This window comes from Choristoneura fumiferana, chromosome 23 (assembly GCF_025370935.1).
Source record: "Choristoneura fumiferana chromosome 23, NRCan_CFum_1, whole genome shotgun sequence".
In the NCBI taxonomy this organism is placed as follows: domain Eukaryota; kingdom Metazoa; phylum Arthropoda; class Insecta; order Lepidoptera; family Tortricidae; genus Choristoneura; species Choristoneura fumiferana.
This window is the reverse complement of record NC_133494.1, coordinates 5,492,137-5,515,264: the sequence shown is the minus strand read 5'-3', so window position 1 is coordinate 5,515,264 and position 23,128 is coordinate 5,492,137. Positions and strand designations below refer to the sequence as shown.

General features: G+C 36.9%; 2 protein-coding genes across 3 annotated transcripts; one reads left to right on the top strand and one right to left on the bottom strand.

Moving 5' to 3' along the window:
• The first annotated feature begins 1,501 nt into the window (after positions 1 to 1,501).
• LOC141440965 (uncharacterized) lies at positions 1,502 to 8,773 on the top strand. The gene is made up of 7 exons (XM_074105560.1): positions 1,502 to 1,654; positions 1,881 to 2,004; positions 2,650 to 2,765; positions 3,190 to 3,292; positions 3,805 to 3,965; positions 4,265 to 4,425; positions 5,951 to 8,773. Exons 1-7 carry the CDS (start codon positions 1,571 to 1,573, stop codon positions 8,760 to 8,762), a joined length of 3,561 nt encoding a protein of 1,186 aa, XP_073961661.1. The 5' UTR covers positions 1,502 to 1,570; the 3' UTR covers positions 8,763 to 8,773.
• A 41-nt stretch (positions 8,774 to 8,814) lies between these two features.
• On the bottom strand, positions 8,815 to 22,600 carry LOC141440970 (PI-PLC X domain-containing protein 3). 2 transcript variants are annotated; one of them, XM_074105566.1, is made up of 7 exons: positions 22,443 to 22,600; positions 20,300 to 20,401; positions 16,911 to 17,073; positions 15,041 to 15,170; positions 13,056 to 13,214; positions 11,417 to 11,613; positions 8,815 to 9,230 (listed from the first exon to the last, which is right to left on the bottom strand). In XM_074105566.1, exons 1-7 carry the CDS (start codon positions 22,471 to 22,473, stop codon positions 8,999 to 9,001), a joined length of 1,014 nt encoding a protein of 337 aa, XP_073961667.1. In that variant the 5' UTR covers positions 22,474 to 22,600; the 3' UTR covers positions 8,815 to 8,998. The 2 variants fall into 2 exon arrangements, with proteins under 2 accessions (XP_073961667.1, XP_073961668.1); XM_074105567.1 differs by lacking the exon at positions 22,443 to 22,600 and adding an exon at positions 20,548 to 20,742.
• Between the last annotated feature and the right edge of the window lie 528 nt (positions 22,601 to 23,128).

Below are 23,128 nucleotides of genomic sequence, written 5' to 3'. Positions count from 1 at the left end.
CACCCTCCACCCACACTGTAAGAACTTACACAAATCACACAAACTCATCTATATAACCACCCACCACCATACTACACTGATGCGTTTCAAACTCAACCAGAGCTCATCTTCAGAGCAACCAAGTGTTAGTCTAACACCTGGTAGCACAGTGAACGGTTGTGTTGTGTATTTGTTAGACTAACACCTGGTACCTTCAGTCTTGCTTGTTGAATTCAGTTCATAATTTAGTGTATGTATGTATAGGAGGCCTTTCCTTCCACACAGCGTCTTCCAGTTCGCGGTCGCCACTCTAAAATACCCCATCGTCAGTATTAATCAGTGACGACCGGATGGCCAAGTGGTTAGAGAACCTGACTACGAAGCTTGAGGTCCCGGGTTCGATTTCCGGCCGGGGCAGATATTTTCATCAATAACACGAATGTTTGTTCTCGGGTCATGGATGTTTAATAATATGTATTTAAGAACCTAGGTATGTATTTATCAATATAAGTATGTTTATCCGTTGCCTATGCCTAGTATCCATAGTACAAGCTTTATTTAGTTTGGGACTAGGTCAATGAGGGCTATCGCGTATGAATTCGCCGCTAGAGGCGCTAGTGTAGCGTGAGGTCTCCAAAATGTCAAATCTCATAGTTTTTGGGTGAGCTACGCGGGTTTATTTATAATTAGAATAATGTTGTCAATATTTTGCAATATCTGAAATTAATTATGGCAAATATGCGTTCCGGGGCAATGAATGTCTGTGTTTTGAGACAGTTTTGTCTTTCGGAAACTTCTTTCCGAACAAAACGGGGACTATGCAACACTGTGACATGCTCGATATTTTTATGGTATGGTTTTAAGGTGTATTAAATATGATTTTAATCTAAACTTTGTTTTCACGCCCGTAATAACAGACTTTGAAAGCCATACTTAAAAACCTCACGCAACAGTGCGCCATCTAGTGAGGCAAAAAACGATAGCCCTCATTAGTGTCAAGTGTCCCATGATATTTATTTGTTTCATTTAAAATAGTTTGTATATTTACTTTAGATTGTACAGAGAACACTTTTATCCCTCGTTTTTGTTTTTAAGTTATTAATCTTAATAATATTAATGGTGGATTTGTTTTTAATACTCTTTTACCTTCAACATAAGTGAACAAAATTGTTAAGCTTAAGACTGTCTGTTTGACTGTCATTAGTTAATCTTTGAAAACTAAAGAAACTACACACACCGATAATTGCGGTCGAGTTTTTTTTAATTCAAAATTGTATTTTGTATTTGGATTGTATTTTGGATTTAATTAATTTATTAAATTCATTCTTCTCTTTTCATGAAACTATTATTTGATCATGTGTAATTAATTTGGATATTAACCGATACATACCGGTTTAGTACATCCCTAAAGATGACATGGTAACACCATACTTTTTAGAAAGACATTATTGCCATTTTAACATTTGTCTGTCTGTGCTGTTGGCTAAAAGCAAGCGGTATTTTCAAAATATGACGTCTGCTGTTCTGCACAACAATATTAAAGTTTTATAGCGAAAAATCTGTTAAATTATCTTGTGCAATACTATCAGGAATGGTTATCAATGTTGGAATAAACGGCTTTGGCCGCATTGGCAGAGTTATATTTAGGACTTGCTGTCAGCATCCAGATATAGAAGTAAGAATCTTGATGAAAAAACGCAATCCATAATAATTTTATTATAACTTATCAGCTTCTCACTACTATTACCAACCTTACCTGCTCTAGCAGAATTTTTTTCGGGGCTACTCTACTGGGGGCTTATCAGTTTTTTTTTTCATGAATAATAACTCAATTTATTAGCTAAGTTGAGGCACAGCATTCCCTTGCTAATTAAGACATTGCTTTCGGATTTATATTACAGGTTGCAGCAATCAATGACCCAGCTATAGAACTACCATACATCTGCTATTTGATCAAATTTGACTCTACGCATGGAAAATACAAAGGAAACATTTCATATGAGGACAACGTAATCAAAATTAACGGTACTTATGTTTTTTTGGCCGAATAAGTGTAAGATACTGAATCCTATAAAATATATGAAATGGGCACGTGTCTTCAATACGCATATAAGTTTTAACCACTTCCAGTGATGAAATTGGCTTAATAATAATATATCGACGTAGATTGGGGTAGGTACAGTACAAGTCTAGCTGTCAGTGCAAAAATATTTAGAGTACTAAATAACACTCCAGACGCTTGATGCATTGATGACGTTTGATGTTTTTCATGCCTTTAGTATGTTTTAGGAGAGAGATTATATTTGGCTGAAACGAGCGAGAGGGGGATATAAATAAATAAATAAATATAACGGGACAATTCACACCAATTGACCTAGTCCTAAAGTAAGCTTAGCAAAGCTTGTGTTATGGGTATTAAGCAACGGATAAATATAATTATATAAATATAGATACATACTTAAATACATATTAAACACCCAAGACCCGAGAACAAACATTCGTATTTTTCATACAAATATCTGCCCCGATACGGGAATCGGACCCGGGACCTCAAGCTTCGTAGTCAGGTTCTCTAACCACTAGGCCATCTGGTCGTCTGGTTTGGTCGTTGTATATGATTATTGGTTCTACTTCCTTGCTGTCTATATCTTAGTCAGTCAGTTCTTTCAGATCATTCAATCATGGTATTTCATCAAAAAGCACCGTGCGATATCCCCTGGCAGAAGGCTGACGTGCAATACGTGATAGAAGCTTCTGGAATGTTCACGAACATGGAGAAAGCATCGGTAGGTTAAAATTTTCTTTATAATACAAACAATACAAAACAGTAGGTAACTCTTTATCGAATATCACGTAACATCGAAAAAGACTGAGGTATGGGTGGCCTGGATTAGTGATTCGATTTTTTTACTACTGCCCTTGTCAAGATGTAGGTAGGCTAGTGCTGGATAAAGTAGAAAATATAGCGTTCTTGGAGCAAATTAAATGCATAGGTAACCAACTTATGGGAATAATGTGAAGGAAACTTTTGGGGCCTAACGTGACATTTCGTCCATGTAGGTACTTTCTCAACCTCGTATCTACACGAACTGTATACAACAAATCAACACTATCATACTTATTAAAGATGATTCTAAAGCAATTTAATGTGGCCACCAGATACGAGGTTGAGAAAATTTAAGCGGTTGATTTTCGTCTTTACATTACCAGGGGCACCTGGCCAGTGACGGCGTCAGGCGTGTGTTGGTGACGGCGCCCAGTTCTGACGTGCCCATGCTCATCCTGGGCGTCAACCAAGACAGAATCAGTTCAGGTGATCGTCCTTTGTTTCTACAAACTAATAATACGTGTTTCCAGAATAAATGTTGCCTTTTCGCTGCTGCTATTAATGGGCATATTATTTTCACATAGGCACAGACACGCTGATCATAAATAAGTTTTAACTGAGCACCACACGCCAGGTGGCAGCACGTGTGCAATTTTAATTTAAGTGCATACCTGTATGGAATACTATCAACAATCTACCGTTGTTCTAATTATTTTTAACGAATAGAAACTTCGACCAATAACCGATATGATTTCAAAGTGTGTGTGAAAACGCATCTTCGCATTTCCGACGACACTATTTCGGTACTGTCACCTGCATTAATATTTCCCACAGCGGAGCGTTCAGAAATATCTGACACGTCCTAGCGGCCCTAGAAACAGGTCGTATCAGATATTTATACACGCTATGTTGTCACATATTGGTGTTGGTAACTGTTTAATTCTAGAGTTTCAGATATGACATTTCCTCAAGTTTTGTTCTATTCCGTGGTTGTGCAGATGTGAAGGTGGTATCATGCACGTCGAGCACTCTGTACTGCCTGGCGCCGATCATAAAGCTGCTGCAGGACGCTTTCGGCGTCGGCGAAGGCTTCGTCACGAGCATACACGCCATGACGCCTTCGCTCAAGCCGCTCGACGGACTCTGCATACGCGGGAAGGTGAGTTCCAAAATTGCGGAATTTTATATATAATATTTTAGATATAAGCTAAGTAGTTGCGTTTAGTGAATAAGTAATAGTACGAGTTCAGAAGTTTGAATCCCTCACACGAATAACGTTTATTTTTATATTAAGTATTTGGTCAGGTGCCCAGGTGTATATCGGTATACTCACAATATTTTTTTTCACCGAAAAGCTCATGAAAACTCAGAGGTTCCAAAACCCGCGATCAGCGAGGCTATATATATATATGGGTCGAAACACTAGGGTTTTCTGAAATATCAATGTTATATGTCCAGCACTGGCGGGATCACCGCAGTATACACCAGAACATAATCCCTGCGGCGACGGGCGCGTGCAAAGCCCTGGGCAGGATCATCCCGGCCGTGCGGGACAAGCTCGCCGGGCTCGCCTTCCGTGTGCCCATCGTCAATGTCTCTGTGCTCGACCTCTGCATCAGGTAATTGTATACGTCAAGTAATGCCTTGATTGGGTGACACTATTAACCGGCCCGGATAATATCGATATGGAAAGACCGACCCTGTTTTTCGTGTACACACCCATAGAAACTCATGTCCATCATCATGCCCATAAAAACAGGGACGGTATTATCCGGGCCGGCTCAGGCCTGAAATGTCCGTTTTCCTCAAATGTACTTTTCCTAAAACGACTGCTTTTCCAAGAAAGACCGTTTTCGTATAATGTTCGCTTTTCAGAAAGTGCTTATTCCCAAAATGTCTGCAACCTCAAAATATGCGCCATCTTACAATTTTGGCATTTCAGAAAAGTCTTATTCCCAAAATGTCTGCAATCATGAACACCAGAACATGCAACATTCACTTAAAATATCTTTATCATTTTAAAGCCAAAATCCTTTGAAAATAAAGCAGACATTATGGGAAAACAAACATCTAATCTAACATGATAAATAAGACGACAGCCTATATAAAAAAGTGAACATAACGGAAAAGGAGAATTTAAGGTAACGCTAATATTATAGGAATGTAAACATTACGAATAGACGACTTTCTGAGATTGTGCAAATTTTAAATAGCAGACATTTTGAGAAAGCCGACAAAATAGAAGTGCTAACATTTCGAAAACGCAGACCTTATGAGAATTGTACATTTAAGGAAAACAGATATTCCAGGCCTGAGCATCCGGGCCGCAAAATAGTGTCACCCCCTTGATTCTACTCCTGTTTGGTAAAAAAAAAAACTTGATATATCAATACCCAATAGAGATTCACGAGTAATACTTTGATCAATGATATTATATACTTAGATTTAAAGAAGTAGATGTTACTGCACTGATAATGAAGCGTAAAAATCAAAGTAAATGTCGCAATGGCAAAGTTCTGTGGTACAGTCACCAGCAACAAATATCTGACACAACAAAGCGTGCACAAATATAAAAGAACATACAAATATACAAACACACACTTTCGCATTTATAATATTAGTACCTATGGCTTATTATTATTAGCTTTATGTTATCAGTCATTTAATCCCATTAAATGACTAATAAAATTAAGCTAATAATAATCCCAAATAAAAACTAAAAATCACGAACAAAAGATACCTACAAACAGCGACGCTTTAGGATAGCCTGGGAACTATGTTGGTTGACTGTATAGCCGACCAAAAATGTGCCGAACCATATTTTAGTTCCTTCCTATATCAGGAGAAAAAAGGGTGATATTGTAACATTGACTAAGAAATGATAATAGTCTTTAATATTTTACCCGTAGAAACGACAATGTTGAATCTTAAGGTGGTAAAGGAATTTCTAGATCGACTATACAGGATGTCTGTGACCATGGCGCTTTAAATGCAAGGGTGGATGCTAGGTACTCGGAAAGCTGAGCTGCTCTTGTTTTGTCACATTTTCAAATAACTTGAATTGTATACACTTATCCTGCAGTAGTCGAGGTGTCACTTTTGTCTATTTTTTAAGCGTTGTGATAAAAATAATATGTTTCACAGGTTAAATAAGAGCACCACTATAAAGGAGATCACTGAATGCATAGAAAAAGTAAAAGATCCAATCTTGCAAGATGTAATACAAGTATCTAAAGAACAAGCGGTGTCCTCGGACTTTATCGGAGATAGTCATTCTTGTACTGTAGACGTCGACTCGAGTCTACAACTGAGACCCAACTTCTTCAAACTCATTTGCTGGTATGAGAACGAATTTTCGTACGCATGCCGTGTCGTCGACACGATTCTGCACTCGGAGAGACAATACTCTTTAATTTCTACGCCTATAACAAAAATGACGTACGTAAGACCTATATTTTGGAAGACGAATCATGAGCAAAGGGATAACAAGAAACACGCTACTGTTGATTCGATTACCAAAAGTTCGCTAAGTCCTTGTGAATCTTGTGAAGTCAGATCATTCTCACGGCCAATGCATAGACCTTTATCGCCGTACGTATCCGAAGCTAGTAATTTAAGAAATCGAAGTGCCATTTACGACCACACAAATACACTCAGGACTTTCATTGATAAATTTGGAAAATCCAGTTCGGTACAGGACAAGATTACCGTATCCGAAAATAGTGAAGTCATTAAACATATCTATCATGAACGTGTTAAAGCGCAAGAACGTTTGGACTCGGTCAAACAAGAATTTTCCCGGATGGTTGAAATCACTGAAGACCTGTTAAAAAAACCGAGTTCTAAAAAATATGAACCTATTTTGGAAAACAATAGTCCCTCAAAAGAAATGACCGAGCTAAAAAATTCAAACACTCATCCTTTAGTGTTGACGATAACAAGTTCTGCGAAAGAAATAACCGCAAGCGAAAATTTAAATAATCGTTCACTTGAAATTACCGTAAGACCTGCAGAAGAAATAACAGATAAAAAAAACGTTAACACCAAATCACCAAGGATGGCTATAAAATGTCCTTCAAAGGGGACGACAGGGAATGAAAATTCAAGCGATCGTTTATATGCATCTACAATTAGAAATTCTCGAAAAGGAGCAATCGAAGAAGATAATTTAAAAACTTCTTCATTGCGGACTAACACAGGAAATGTTTCAAAACTGACAACTCAGAAAGGAAATTCAAACACTGATTTATCTAAAAGAACAACAAAGAAACCTTCAAAGGAGTTAACTGACATGGACTATTTGAATAATAGTTCTTCCAAAGGGAAAGATAATTTGAAGGCACATTCATCTGGCATAACACTACGAAGTCCTTTAACAAGTTTTACTGGGAAAGAAAAAATTAACGCTCACTCATCTGAGACGAGAGTTGATAGTCATTCAAGAGGGATAAATGAAAAAGGATGTCCAAATACCAATTCATCTGGATTAGTAACAAAAAGTTCTCCTAGGGGGATAGCCGAAAGAGGATATTCAAACGTAAATGTATGTACTCTACCAATGAGAAGACCGTCAAAAGCGATTGAAAAAACAATTTCAAGCTCTTGTTTACCTTCTCTGACAACTAGGAAATCTAAAGATACAACGGAAAACGAGAATTTACACAATTACTTATCTCTTAATGGAAATAATAGTCCATTGCAAGAAAAAACGGAAGTAGAAGAAAAATCTACTAAAGACCATGTTAGAAAGTCAGTTACAGGTAATTATGAAAATAGCAATGAAGTAAGTGAACAAATTAAATACACCAATACATCTGCTATATCTAATAAAGAAACAGAGTCACTAAATATATCTTTAAACGAAGATTCTAACAAAGAATTGCCTAAAGTAGATTCGCCTATTGGTAATAAAGCTGGAAATTTAGCCGGGCTCAATGTTCTACGGAAAATTTATCAAACCTGTGAAAATAATAACATTCCTTTTAATTCTAAGAATACAAATAGAAGTAATAACAACATTTCGAGGGAAAACATTCAAAAACCAAATCATACAAAGAACAAAATACAGATCTCTAATATGGTTAATAAATTAGAAGAAAATCTAAGTAGTACTAGTAATGTAAATAGCAGTATTTTCGATGATAATGATGACATTAATGAAAATTATAATGACCAAGAAGTAATTCACATTGTGAGTGAAGATCCGAAACGTTTCATTACATCTTCAAACTTAAATGTAGAGGTTGAAAAATTTACAGAATTGCTCAAACAATGTAACACGAACGATTCTGAAACCGTAGATCCGGAAAGTGTTAAAGTAGTAACTGCTGACCTGTTAAATAGAAGGCTATCCAAAATCGAAATTGTTGACGAGAAGCTGAAGCAGCGAAATATTGTTCTAGTGGAACATGTTAATGAAGACACTAAATTCGAAACTAACACCAACAAGGATGATATGGTTCCTTCACATGCAGGTGACTACTGTGAAACAGCATATCAAAACATCACTAGAAATGAAGACGAAGAAGAAGAAGAAGGAAGTAATTCTCATGATTCAATCAAGATTGTGTCTGAAATGACATCTCTATGTGACAGTCCTGTTAATACTGTGACCACAGTAAGCAACAATGATACGTACAGAAGTAAACAAGATATTTATGATAAGTTGGACAGTGTCAGTGTGTCGGGCTCGGAAAATTCGTTTCAAATGCTTGAGAAAAAATCCCAGATTATAAATATCACAGATTTGACTTATTCACTAGATGATTTGGCTCGTTTGGATAAAATTTGTAGAATTATTGAAATATCAGACGAATTATCTGACAAGCTGTTCGCGCCTCTCGATGATAGAAGCGACGGCGGAACCAGCAAGCATAAGTGGTCATTCAACGACTTGTGTAAAAGAATAAAACTGGACGAATTTTGTAATAACGTGTTCGGGAAAACTTCTATGTAACTACTTCGGAAAAGGTAGCCGTATCTACGTGTAAAAGCGTCATATTTATAAAATAAATTTATTGTACAACATAAGGCAGCAAGTGATCACTGAATCAATATTCGATGACATTGTTCAAAAAATAAACTATGCGAATCGATTCTGGTATTATTACGCTTAGGAAATATCACAGAAAACGGTAGATCTTAAAAATAAAACTTATCATAAACAAGCAGGTACAAGTTTTGAGATCGGTCTCAGCCGTAGTTATGGTAGACTATGTCTCTGTTGCGCAAGAGTTTCGCGTTGAGGCCAATGATGGTGCGTGGGAAGATGGCGTCTGCCATGTCGACGAAGTCAGCAATGACGACGTTGACGGGAGTGCGGCCGCTGTGGTCGACGGGCGGGCCCGGAGAGAACTCCGCCAACTTCGGAAGCACCTCTTTAACCACCGGAGCGGCGCATTTTGCTCGGAGGCTTGACGTCCACCTGGAATTTTACAGGATCGCTGTTTAATATCAAATACTTAGTTAGGCTTTCGAATCGGAAAGCTATTTCTATGCAGTCGTAACATGAGAAATAAAATCAAAATAGCTTGGTTCCAATACCTTAAAGTAAAACTTGTGAATCTACCAACAGAACGAAAAACAATATTGAGCGCCTAAAATTTTTCCGGAATTGACGATATGTTTCATAATCGATTTCAGAAATGTTATGAATTAAATTCGGGTTTTGTTCCGCGTACCTTGATTTTACTGAAAATCGATATTTCGGGACAGTTGCATGCGACATGATCACGAGACGACAAAATATCGATAAAAGTCAGTAAAATCAAAGCACGCGAGCAAAACCCGAATTTAATTCATTATATTAATAATGGCGATAGTCTAAAATATTGCGATTTCAGAAAATTTTGGATTCTGTAAGTACGATACTACTATCGCCACGACAACGGCGGCTGCAAGAGTTAAGTAGCCTGAAGAAGGCAATTAGAACTTGTAGCATTAAATATTTAATTCAGCATGAAGGAAAATGTAAGCATATAGTAGAAGATCCGAACTTGAAAAGATCTTCACCGGTCTGATAATAGGATGAAATGTATTTTTATAATAAATTTAGTATTTTAGAAAATATATTAGAAATAATTTTGCTAAAAAATCCTAGACAGGCAAATTTTTTTTTTTAATGATTTTTAATTAAATGCAGACAACCCTATAGCAACGTGTTCACAATAAAACAGCGCTTACGTTGATATACAATTTGTTCTATTATCTAATCAAGTGAAAGTAACGGGCATCGATATAACTATTTGAATTTATACCTGGCAACCCAGTAGTTCGTCCAGGTAAACAATAGCAAACCCAACGTCAACATATTTTATAGGTTTTATACTTTAAGTTAATATAAAAATTTCTTATTATCTCGATGATGCAACAAAAATTTATTAAAAAATCATTTTTTAATAATTAAAATAGCCTGTGATTGGCTGCTAGGTTTTATCTAGGCCATTGGTCCCTGAGCCAAAGAGTTAGTTAGGATATTTTTAGAAAATCCATTTCTAATATATTTTCTAAAATACTAAATTTATTATTTCATTCTATTATCAGAGTGACGTCAAGATCATCTTTTCAGAGCATATTGTACCCTTTCTAAACGTGCATAGGTAACACTCAAAAATCATACAGTGCCCTCCGTGTTTATAATAATGCGTTCAGGGTATTGTTTGCCACGGTTCTGTAGCGCAATGTTCGTGAAACTGTTTTTACTCCACCATGCGCAAGACTGGTGCGCAACAACGGCGTCCTGAACATGATCGCGAGCACTGCCCGTATATAAAAATCTCTAGTGGGATGGTTAAATAAGAATTATTTTCATGAATTTAATTTTGTTTTTATTTATCTTTTATTTTATTTTATTTATTGTATTTTTACTAACATAGGTTAAGATAAATTGTTTAACAAATGAGTCGTAATGTTACTTGAATAAATGAATTTAATTATTATTATTATTATTATAATAATAATTAAAATAGCCTGTCCAGGATTGGCAAGAGGCTGCGCACGATCGGGACAGATGGCGTGCTCTCGTTTCGGAGGCCAAGACCCTCTTTGGGTCCCTGAGCCAAATTAGTTAGTTAGTTAGGATATTTTTAGAAAATCCATTTCTAATATATTTTCTAAAATACTAAATTTATTATAAAATACATTTCATTCTATTATCAGACCGGTGAAGATCTTTTCAAGTTCGGATCTTAGACTAATAGGTGCATCCCTTGGTGCACTAAACCGTTCACTTGATGCTTTCCAGATAGCTGATAACAAATACCGACTAGAACTTGCATATAATAAGGCCCACGGACTCTACGAAAAATCCTAACGATCAGATTGCACCGTTCGATTGTTACCGTTTATTGTATCGTGTTTGTGAGAAAATTGTACAGTTTTGTATGATTTTTTAAAACTGTACCGTCGAACAGAACAGTATAAAAATTCGAATAGATCAACTGGAACGGATGAATTAGGGCTATAATTTAAACCCACAACCGCTGAAATTAAATGAAGATCGCTACGATAAACTGTAGCGTGTGTGTGGCGTAAGAATTTATGATAAATCGGACATGCAGCTTAGGATCTTTAGTAGCGTCTGTGGGCCCTGTAACTTGACATAAAACACACCTTAGCACAATGAAGGAAGATGTCGGCGTAAGTACAGCTTGGTGGACGAAGCCAGAGCCGGGGTTTCGTTTGATGTTCTCCAGATATCTGACGAGTCCTTCTGTGCGGTCCTGCTGGGGCCACGGAGACGGCATCGTCTGTGGCTGCCAGAATTCACTCGTTGCATACACCGATTGGTTGCGGTATACTACGATGATCTGGAAAAATAAAATCTGAATTCATGTGGGAACTGGCTATGGGATTAGTAGGTTTATCACTTACTGCATTTATCTGTCCAATCAAGTTAATTTAATCAATTAATTTCAACTGATATTAATCTTCACTCGCGTGAACAAATTCCTATGGTAAAATCATTCGTGAAGTGGTTTTCATTTGCGGTATACGATGTACAGTCAGCAGCAGAAGTAGAAGAGCAGTTGTAAAGCTCAAAATTATCTATACACGACTTCATGGCTAAGGTAATAAGAGGGTGTGTCCACTGCTCCTTAACTTTTGCTGCTGACTGTACACTCAGAAATTTCATGTACATATATATATATACTTACCGCTAGAGAAAGATTTAACATGCGTATATCTCAATCCCGGGTTCGATTTCCGGCCGGGGCAGATATTTGCATGAATGATACGAATGTTTGTTCTCGGGTCTTGGATGTTTAATATGTATTTAAGTATGTATTTATATTTATATAAGTATATTTATCCGTTGCCTGCTAGTACCCATAGTACCTACGCTTTGCTTAGTTTGGGACTAGGTCAATTGGTGTCAAGTGTCCCATGATATTTATTATTATTTATTTATTAATCCATTGAAATATTGAAAAAAATAGCCTTAATATGTGCTATTTCTGAAATTCAGTTATCTACATACCAAATTTCATCCCAATTCTACCGGTCTTTTAGCGTGAAAGAATAACAAGCACATAAACTTCCAGAATTTCGTTGTTTTTTTTTAAATAGGATTCCATACCACCCGCTCAGTTTAAAATGGTCACGCAGGGACGCAAGGAACTTAGGTGGAATCGTTCCGTCATGAAATGCATAGGCCGTATTTTCAGAAGCCCAGGCTCGTATTCCTCTATTAACATGTGGCCGCCAACGACTCATATAGACGCACCGCAGGTGCGACGCCAACAACCTACTACCATTCCATACGTCCATACTACTACGTCCATTACTTTAATGCAAAAGCAACCTTCGTTCAATTGCGTTAAGGTTAAATTTTAGGCATTGCAATATAGAAGTCTGGCGTATGGGTGATGTCTTTTATATTTGACGTGGCGGCGAAAAGGTTAATGATTATTAAATAAACTTTTCTAAAAAATAAAACTGTGTTAGTGCAGTCCTCAGCACTCTGAAAGGACCACCAGAAGATTTTACTACCAGTGGTAAACAAACGTAAGTATTCTTTCGTATTGACAAAGTTCACGAAGTGGTCAGATGAGAGGGTATCCATACTTACCGCCTCTAAAGGGGCGTATACCCTTTCTCTGCAGCTGACTGTACCAGCAACAAATATCTGACACAACAAAGCGTGCATGTGTAAATATCTGACACGACTCTATTTCTAAGGCCGATAGGTCGCGTCAGATATTTTTGCACACTCGGCTGTGGCATTAATGGAGGTGACTGTACGACTGACCTGTTGACGCAACCTGTTGAGCGAGTTCAGCGTGACACTGCGCAGATCCAGCTGCCTCGGGACAAGTTTGGCTCCAAACAGATTCAGTAAGTACCGCATTAGACGCTGGTGGTCTACCGGCGTGAAGTTATAGAAGTGCTGGCAGTCGAGGATTACTACCTGAAATATAAATAGATATTGTGGTACAAACAAAGGCAAATACTTGTTTTAATGAACCCAAAGGTTATAGGCGAGTCAGCAGATAAGGGCCCATTATCTGTGGCTCAGGGCTGGGGAAGATGGGGTCTGGTTATAAACAAGCTTTTATTCCTGGTTATAAATTAGCTGTCTCAAATAAGTATCTGATTTGGTGATCATTTTTAAACAAAAAATGTTATCGTAAATACAAACTGAGACATGGATGCACAGAAAAACCAGAAAAAGAGACCAGCACTGGGAATCGAACCCAGCTCCTCAGCATTCCGTGCTGCGTGCTATAACCCCTACACCATTGCAGGACAGGAATCTAGACACGATTTTTTCCTATACATACATATCTCAGGTTGTTTATTTCTACTATGCTATTTAAGCAGCAGTACTAGCGACATCTATGTTGCGTCGACAGACGTCTCATTCTTTCGGAACTAACCGCTCACCCAGACAAGAGATGTCGCTACTAAGCAGCTCAGTTTGTATTTACGATATGGTTTCATGGGATACCCGTAAAAGTAACAAATTTGGAGTTGAAATAAAAAATACAAAAAGGCTCCAAAAAATCAATCATATTTTTTTATGTAGATAAGCCATCGGGCTATCGAGCCCAGGGGCTTGTTTTACTATGTATGTACCTATACTGATAGATAACAATAAGAAAGAAAGAAAGAAAGAAAATAATTTATTTATAACAGCAATGACACATAATTAGTAAAAATAACAATAAGAAATGTTGCCGCTATAAAAAGGTCCCGGCTCAGCATATCGCTGGTTGAAAACCAGCACTGGTCTTCCGCCGGGCCACAGGAGAGTGAAATTACGGAAAGTCACACAAAACAAATAGGTGATGTAACCTATACAAGCAAAAAAAAACTTGTCCGCCATATTAATAAACTTCAGCACAGATGATATGTGAAGATTGGGTGTATTTTGGGGGCAGTTAGTCGCGATCGTACGGCCACGAGCGTTTGGGATCCATTTCGTGAAAAAATCCTTTGAATTGACGTACAAAATGATATTCGATCTTATGTCGGTCCTAAATTAATGCTCGTGATTACGTACAGCGACACTCGCACAGAACAGCTCATTTTTAGTCTACGAGTATAAGGCTGCGTCTCTACCAGAGATGTGCGAGGATGTTGCGAGGAATGTGTTTTTCGCCTCGCTCCGCTCAGCTGTTTCCTTGCACTAGAGATGTGCTGTGCGAAGATAGGTAAAGAGTGTTTCTATTGGTTAATGAAAAACACATTCCTCGCAACATAACCTCGCACATTTCTGGTGGAAACGCTGCCTAAGGCAAGTTTTTAGGGTTCCGTATTCAACTAGGAACCCTTATAGTTTCGCCATGTCTGTCCGTCTGTCTGTCTGCGTGTCTGTCCGCGGCTAAGCTCAGAGACCGTTAGTACTAGAAAGCTGTAATTTGGCATGATTATATATATCAGTAACGACGACCTGAGCGCTTTTCAGCTCGATTGGCAGGTGCATGCCCAGGACAGGGAAGAGTGGCGGAGAAAAGGGGAGGCCTTTGCCCAGCAGTGGGACATAAAACAGGCTACATAAAAAAAATATATATATATATATCAGTCACGCCGACAGTGCTCAAATAAAAAAAAATAGCGGCTAAGATTGCTTGAGAATTATTAGTAATTTAAGGGTAAATAGCAGCGTAAGGTATAAAACATACCTAAACTTGGAAAATTCCGTACACAATACGAAATCCTTAGAAAAATATTACTTGATTTTTTCGTAATGGCTACGGAACCCTATTCTGGGTGATCAAAAGTACTTATTACCTCTCCAGGGTGGGTGTCAACGAACTGCTTGACTTGCTCTAGGGCCGTTGATATCTCTCCGGCATACAGGCCGTGGGTGAAGAAGAATTGATCGGAGTTGGTCTTGGTAGTCAGTCTTAGGTCAAAGTATCTGAAAAAAAAAAAATATAACCAACTGCGGGTGACACTATTTACCGGCACGGACAATTCTGGGACATCAAACAACTGTGATGGTATGGTAAGAGTATGTTTTGGTCTGGCTACAGAAGGCACTAACTGTCTGTATGGTAGGTAGATTATTTAGTGTAATTATTTCCTAGTCTTTCAGTTAGTTATATTAATGTGAATTATGTCATTAAAGATAAGATAATAAAATCATCATACCATACAAACATACTCACATCTTTGACGACCTATATACCTACCTTGTTGATTATCTTGCCAGTTTTTTCTCAACAGTTTTTTTTTTCAAAACTGGTAATAGATTTTTTTTATTCGAGCAAGTGGGTCTCCTGATGGTAAGAGATCACCACCGCCCATAAACATCTGCAACACCAGGGGTATTGCAGATGCGTTGCCAACCTAGAGGCCTAAGATGGGATACCAAATTCAATAAATGCTTGACACAGGTCATTCACGTATTAGTAGTCGAGGTATGCCGGACATGTTTCGAACCGATGTTCCTTATCAAACAGAACGAAAGCCAACCGTGAACTGCGCGTTAGGGCGCTTGCAGCTTGGCTATTTAGCGCGGCCATCGGCGGCGAAAAACTACCCTCATTTTCATTACAATTATGTCAATTAGGCCGTGTTCAAAGTTCAAACCAAACTGACTGGCAGCCGCCGACGTTACGCAGTTTATTATATTTCCATACATATTCACTTTTTCGTTCACATCTAACCGACAATACGTTATTACGTTATCACAGTGAGCCTGCTCACATTCGGCGGCTTACAGTCAGTTTGGTTTGAACACGGCCTTAGTTATTATTGCCACAAGGGTCCAATAATTGTGTATCTTATTTAATAATTATACTTGTTACAGCCTAAATTGAATACAGATATTTTGCCTTTAACCTATGCCTTGTCACACTGGATGTGTTCTGCATCCTGCAGTCCGGTCAAACTACAGTCTATAAACATTATGTAGACCGTAAACAAATTCAAATTAGTTATTTCAGACAGAGTCCATAAAATGGTTAGTGCTAAGTACCTACATTAAATATTACGTATATTTAGATTTGACCAATCTACAGGATACAGAATGCGTCTAGTCTGACAAGGCCTTCAACCTCAGTGCAATTATTTGCTGTGCTTTATTTAAATATCAATTATAATAATTATAAACTTGTATACCAAATGATAAGCAGTCTATTATTACCATTAATGCAAGTAAGATAAAGGACATTTTAAATGCGTGACTTTAATATATGCAACTAACTATCAGCTATTATGTTTGCAAATAATTATAAAATGTACTTATAAGCTTTTACATGTCATTATAATGTAGCAGTATAGAGTTATGCAACCCGAAAAGGCAATGCCAAGCCTTGCAGTACATTTCTTATTATGGTAATTTGTTATTAGTTAACATATAAAATTCTTAATATACAGTTTTATTTTTTCAGATTTTTTAGGGGTTTGTAGGTACCTCCAAAGGAAAAATCGGAACCTTTGTCCATTAACTCGCACATTTTTAATGATGCAATTTATTTAACAATTTAGTCAAATAAATAAATATCATGGGACACTTGACACCAATTGATTGATTTGATTGAAATTTTGAAAACTACGTGATATTTTTGACATATGATACTTTTCGCTTTTCGTAATCGCAAGTTAAAGCATTGTGAATTTGTGATAATTTTTTTTTGTTACATTAATGTTGTACCTAATGCCAATGTGAAGTTGCTGCATGGTATCTAGGGCCTGCGTTATGGTCCAGCGTAAGATCGTACCTCGGAACAGAGGGTACAGTCTGTGCATGATAGGCTCTGCATCAGGGGCCAGCCCGCTTGATCGATTGATGCCATATGTCATTGAATCATGACTGCCTAGAATAAATTGCAATAGTTATGTTAATAATAGAAGCCTTATTGTCTAACACACTTAGGGGCTGTTTCAGCATCCATTGATTAGTGTTAACTGACGGTTAAATGTGATGCCGTCTCTATTTGTTTTGTTCGAATAGATGGAGACAGCATCACATTTAACCGTCAGTTAACACTAATCAATGGATAGTGAAACAGCCCCTTAGAATCACAATTGCTTTTACTACTTCTTTTTGTGAAAGAAAATATTGTAGAAAAAAAGAAAGATATTGTAAATGCAATCCCGAACATCAGCATGTTAGACAATATGGCCCTAAGGGGCCATATTTTACTGCAATTTGTGGCCAGCAACTACGGCCGTCTTTCACTGATACCGTACGCCGATGCAAATAATGGCCGGCCACAAGTTGCAGTGAAAATGTAGCCTGTTTAGAAGCCCCTTTAGGTTTAACAGTAGGTATACCATACTAGACTATATCAAATTTAAAATACTACGCTACTTACATAAAGACAGTCAAGACCATTTAACATGACTATAGAGGGACTAATATGGTTATTATATATTATTACTAGCTTATGCCCGCGACTACGTCTGCGCGGATCTAGGTTATCGCGCGGTGGCGCCCTCTACCGGAACAAAAGGTATCCTATGTTGATCCTTGGGGTTCAAACTACCTATATACCAAATTTCATCAAAATCGGTTCAGTAGTTTCGACGTGAAAGGGTAACAGACAGACAGACAGACAGACAGACAGACAGACAGACAGACAGACAGAGTTACTTTCGCATTTATAATATTAGTAGGGAAGTAGGGATTTAAGTGTTTGCAACCAATCCATGCTTGCACTTAAATTTAGTGTTTAGTGTTTAGTTTTGTAAGAGTACTTTTTGGTGTCCAGTGGTAGTGTAGGGGAATAGCACGCAGCACGGATTGCTGAGGACCTGGGTTCGATCCCCGCGCTGGTCTATTTTTCTGGTTTTTCTGTGCATCCATGTTTCAGCTTGTGTTTTTGTGTGTATTTAGTTTTGTAACTAAGGGACCCCATACATCCCTGTATTAATATTATTATAATTATTTTGTAATTTTATCTTTAATTGTATACTGTAGTTTTTAAGTATTTTATTTGTAATTATTTTATTTTGAAAAAATGACTGCCAAGTTTCTTGCGGCGCATTCTTCTTGGCAATGATGATGGTATTTCCGAAAGTGCTAGTAGTTTAAAAAATGACGTGTAAAAGTGCCCATTGCGGCCTATTTACTGAATAAATGATTTGAATTTGTATACAAGATTTAGATTAAAAAAATGAAAAATATTTATTAAGTTAAAAGTACATGTTTCACGGTACAAAGATTGGAATCTCCTAGTAAGTATAAAACACCTGTGTCAGTTTTTTTATTTAAATCTAACTTATTTTCATATAACGCATAGCAGTTTACATAAATGAAACATCATTTTATTTGACATATCATATTATTATTTATTGGAATATTATTAATTGCACATCAAATAAATAATTGTCTATCAATTTATTCTCATCATTTATATACCTTTGTACATCAATTAAATTATTTCAATGCAAATAAACTAAATGTTTAGAAAAACTAGTAAGTACCTACTGCAGATAATTAAAAAATATACATCAACACAAACTATTCAAAAATACTATAATCATATCAAACATACTGACTGCACAGCAAAAATACTGACTCCACAGCAAATTAACTAGAGCGTGCGTAGCTGATACTCATTCTCATAGCAAAATAACTTTTACTGTCAATTTGGCATCGGAAAATTAGGTACGACGACGAGTGGAGCGAGAAGGAGCGTTAGGTACAATTACGACCACAACGCGCGAGCCGAGCGAGCAAAGCGAGCGCGCCGCGACAGCGGCCGGCGAAGCGCCAGAACCTTATTTATTTAGGAAATAATTTGGCCCCTACTAGGGCGCGGTGGGGGGGTTGCACGGCTCGCGCATTGTGGTCGCAATTGTACCTAACGCTCCTCCTCGCTCTGCTCGTCGTTGTACCTAATTTTCCGGTGCCAAATTGTCAATAAAAGTTATTTCGCTATGACAATGAGTATCATCTACGCACGCTCTAGTTAAGTTGCTGTGCAGTGAGTATTTTTTGCTGAGCAGTCAGTATTTTTGATGCAATTGTAGTTTTTTGTATATTGTAGATTGATGTATATTTTAGAATTATCTGCAGTACTAGTTTTGCTAAACATTTAGTTTATTTGTATTGTAATAATTTAATTGATGTACAAAAGTATATAAAGGATAAGAATAAATTGATAGGCACTTATTTATTAGATGTGCAATTAGTAATATTCCATTTTTTTTTATGCAAATAAGTTCTGTATACACTATACAAAATAAGTAGCTAAGAAGGTAAATTAGTGTGAAAAGTGACATTGATGGGCTAGACACTTGGTGGTCCTAGGCTAGGTCTTCCGCGGTCCGGATCGCGGTCCTCCTATTGCCAACCCTTGGTATAGAGATTTATGAATTATTCACAGACTAAGTCACAGGAATCAGCTAGTTTCATACAAGTAACAAAGCTTGCAACAAGTCAATGTTATACCTTTAAGGTAAATTTGGTTTAAATATAATGTTGCTATAAATGGTCTTGACTGTAGATTTATGAATTTCATAAGTTTATTGTTTTTACATTTTATTTAAAAGCAATTATTACAGAAATAACTTAGTTAAATAGCTCGCCCCTAGTCATTCCCAGTGCAAAAGTGCCCATAGCGCTCACAGCATTACCACGTTGAATAGGCTATGGACAGCCTTTGCACCAGAAATGACTCGGAGCGAGGGTCCTCCCCTTTTTGTCTGAGCCGACAGCCCAAATCCCGCACAAAACGCTTTGCATCTGCTCCCCAGCAGCCCGCCGTTTATGAATTAAAGTACTACATTTTTTACTAAGTAATACTGGAAATAATAAAATGATCTTTACCACTTTTAATTTTTCCGATTTATTCCATTGTATAGTTGACAAACTGAAAACCTCTCTATAACTGTTAATAATAAAGTAATAAATTGGTTAACGCAGAATTGTGCAGTTTTCAAGATTTAGTGATTAATCTCCCATATTCAGATTAAGGTAAAACTGTAACATTAATTATAATTATTATGTTACTCAATCAAACCCAAAAATAACTAAAAAAAATTGTAGTAAGTACATTTCATATAAGATCATTTAAACAAGTAAATAAGAAATACCTGGTATTGCAAGATATATAAATGGTATATCTTTAAGCTGTTCTGGCAGATCTTTCATCCAAGACTCCAAATTAAATTCTTGTGCTTCACCCATTATGATAACTGAAAAATCAAAGAATCTTCTTCAAAGTCTTCAAACACGTAAAGGTTTAAGAAGTTTGTCTTTGTTACAAATATTTCGAAAACTTGTGAGGCAAAAGCAGTGGATAATTTGATAAATTCAACAAGCTCGAGGTTAAAGTATGTACCCTAGAAATCACGTCATCCTAATTATGGAATAATAGTCTCGCTTCGCCCTTCGGCTGGTCGGTTTCGGACGCCTATAGTACATTGACCCATAGATAGATTATCATAACAACATCATCACATTTTTAGTGATAAAACTTCTCATTAAAATCGGTGTTAAATAGCACCAAATGTTGATATCAATTATGTAACCGGAAATATTAAAATGATCAATAGCATTTAACAAGTACTTGTCTTTTCAGGATCTTTTCAACATAGCAAGATTATAATCTTATTTGTCCTGTCACTTTATGTCAAAGTGGCAGTAGAGCGTTTTGTTCGTAAGTAGGTACATTTTTATGCCTTTGATTTATGAATAGTTAAATAAAACGCGGCAGATTCAAAACAAATGAAAATAGGAACTAACACTTAGGAATAAACGGAATAAATAATTAATAGTAAAAGAAATAGAACTGACTATAAAAAACCATAAAAATATTTTTCTAACCAGTCTGAAGTTCGGTGCCTCAGCACGAGCCAGCAGGAGTGGACCTATAATCGTCATGGTTTTTTGTAGTCCGTTCGATTTTTTGTTAAAACACTTTTTTTCACGTTTATTAGCATAAAAGATCTAAGATACAATAGTTTAATGTCAACTGCTAGTCACCTTTTACCAAAAATTGCTTTTTTCGATGCAGAAACGTTCATTATTGAGGAGTCCTGGTGCATCGTCACCCGTTCCATTTCACCATATGCATTACGATGAGCTTAAATTGCTTAGCAACTGTGTTGAAGTAATTGAAATTCAACCCGTGAAGTACTTGTTATTGAGTAGTCGCTCCATTGGTCAAATTTGGTCTTCATCATCAGTTCCACGTCACCGAATGATGATTTTCAAGAGCAAATGCACGAGTTACTCCGAAATATATCAAAATTATCATAGGCGTTCCTATAATATTTGAAGAGTTCCCTCGATCCATCATCAGATCCTGATTTGGTGCTTATGGGACCTAATTGAAAGCATTCCTAGACGAACGAAAAAAATTTTTTTCAAATCGGTTCATAAACGTCGGAGTTCTGAGGTAACAAACATAAGAAAAAACGACCGAATTTATAACCTCCTCCTTTTTTTGAAGTCGGTTAAAGATACACTGAAGGCATCGGTTAAATAAAAAAAAGAGTAGAATGGTATAGTACCTCCACAAAAACATCTATTACCTATATTTTTAATTTTGAGGGTAAATGATTGACTATTAAAAATGAATAATATGAATAATTATAATTCGTCCCATGGAACTGTGATATCATAAAGTAAGTAGCAATGTTTAAAATAAAATCAAATGTATCATTTGGAATGGAACAAATAGAGAGTATTGGTAATAAAAACATATTATAAATATATACCTAGGTACCTAATTTTATTGCATTCACGTTAGCATTAAAGTATGGTAAGGATAAGTAGGTATAAATACTTAATTAGTTATGCTGATGTGCGGGTAGCTCATGCTGACTATCAATGTTTTCTCGTTAGAATCGATCACGTTTTCCTCGGTGCAAGGATCACAATTAAAAGCTATCATAGGCTAGGTGAGTAGGTTAAGTAGTTAGGTACTGTATTATGATTATAACTTAGATCTACGATTTAAAAGACAAACAACTTACCGAGAAAAGGATAGGTACGTAGGTATACGAAATAGGTATACAGTGTACCAAGTGCATTTTAATTCAAACTATTATAATGTTTTAAAACTTTTGTGATTCTCACTCATCTAATATTTTTCAGAACTTAATCACGTCAATTCATTCCTAAAATTACCTCGACGTTTCGACCACATTGCAGCCGCCGTTGTCACTTACTTTTGCATTCAGTATGCCAAAAAGAAATAGTTTTCGGAATAATAATTGCAACCGGTCATACCTGCCACGAGAAAACAGGATTCCAACTTCATCTTCGGACGCGAGATGTCATATGAAAGTTTCACGAGTTACCCACTCGCTGGTCCGCTGGGAACCGTTATTTGACTGTACTTAGTATTCCACACTGGCTCCATACAATACACACAGCACGGCCCGAGGCGCGACTCAAAATGAACATAACACACGGCAATATGCGAATAAACTGATAAAGGAACTAATAAATGCAAAAAGTCTTGTCCGTCATTGATTGCTTTGTTTTGGAGTTGCGACTGTATACTTAGTTCGTGCGGTCAGTTGAGATTGCCTACTTAGTAATGCGAAAGGATTTTACGCGTTTTTGCCGTTTTTGTGCGGTTTTTTTCTGGTATGATCCAATTATAACTTTAACCTTGACTTGTAAAGGGGTCCATAGGAAGTATATCTTTCTTCGTAGGCATTTCTAGGTACCTAATTCGAGTTTAGATTGTATGTTCCTGCGTAGGTAACTGCCCTGATTAGTTGAGTTCAAAGATCATAAGCACAACGTTAACTGTCTCATCTCCAGATAAAAGCAGTAACAAGTAGAATATAATTAATTTCTACGCTTTATACGGAAATATGGCGAATGGGATGGGATATATTACGTTACCTATAAGATAATAATGATTTTATTATAAGGGTTTCATTAATCATCATCATCATCATATC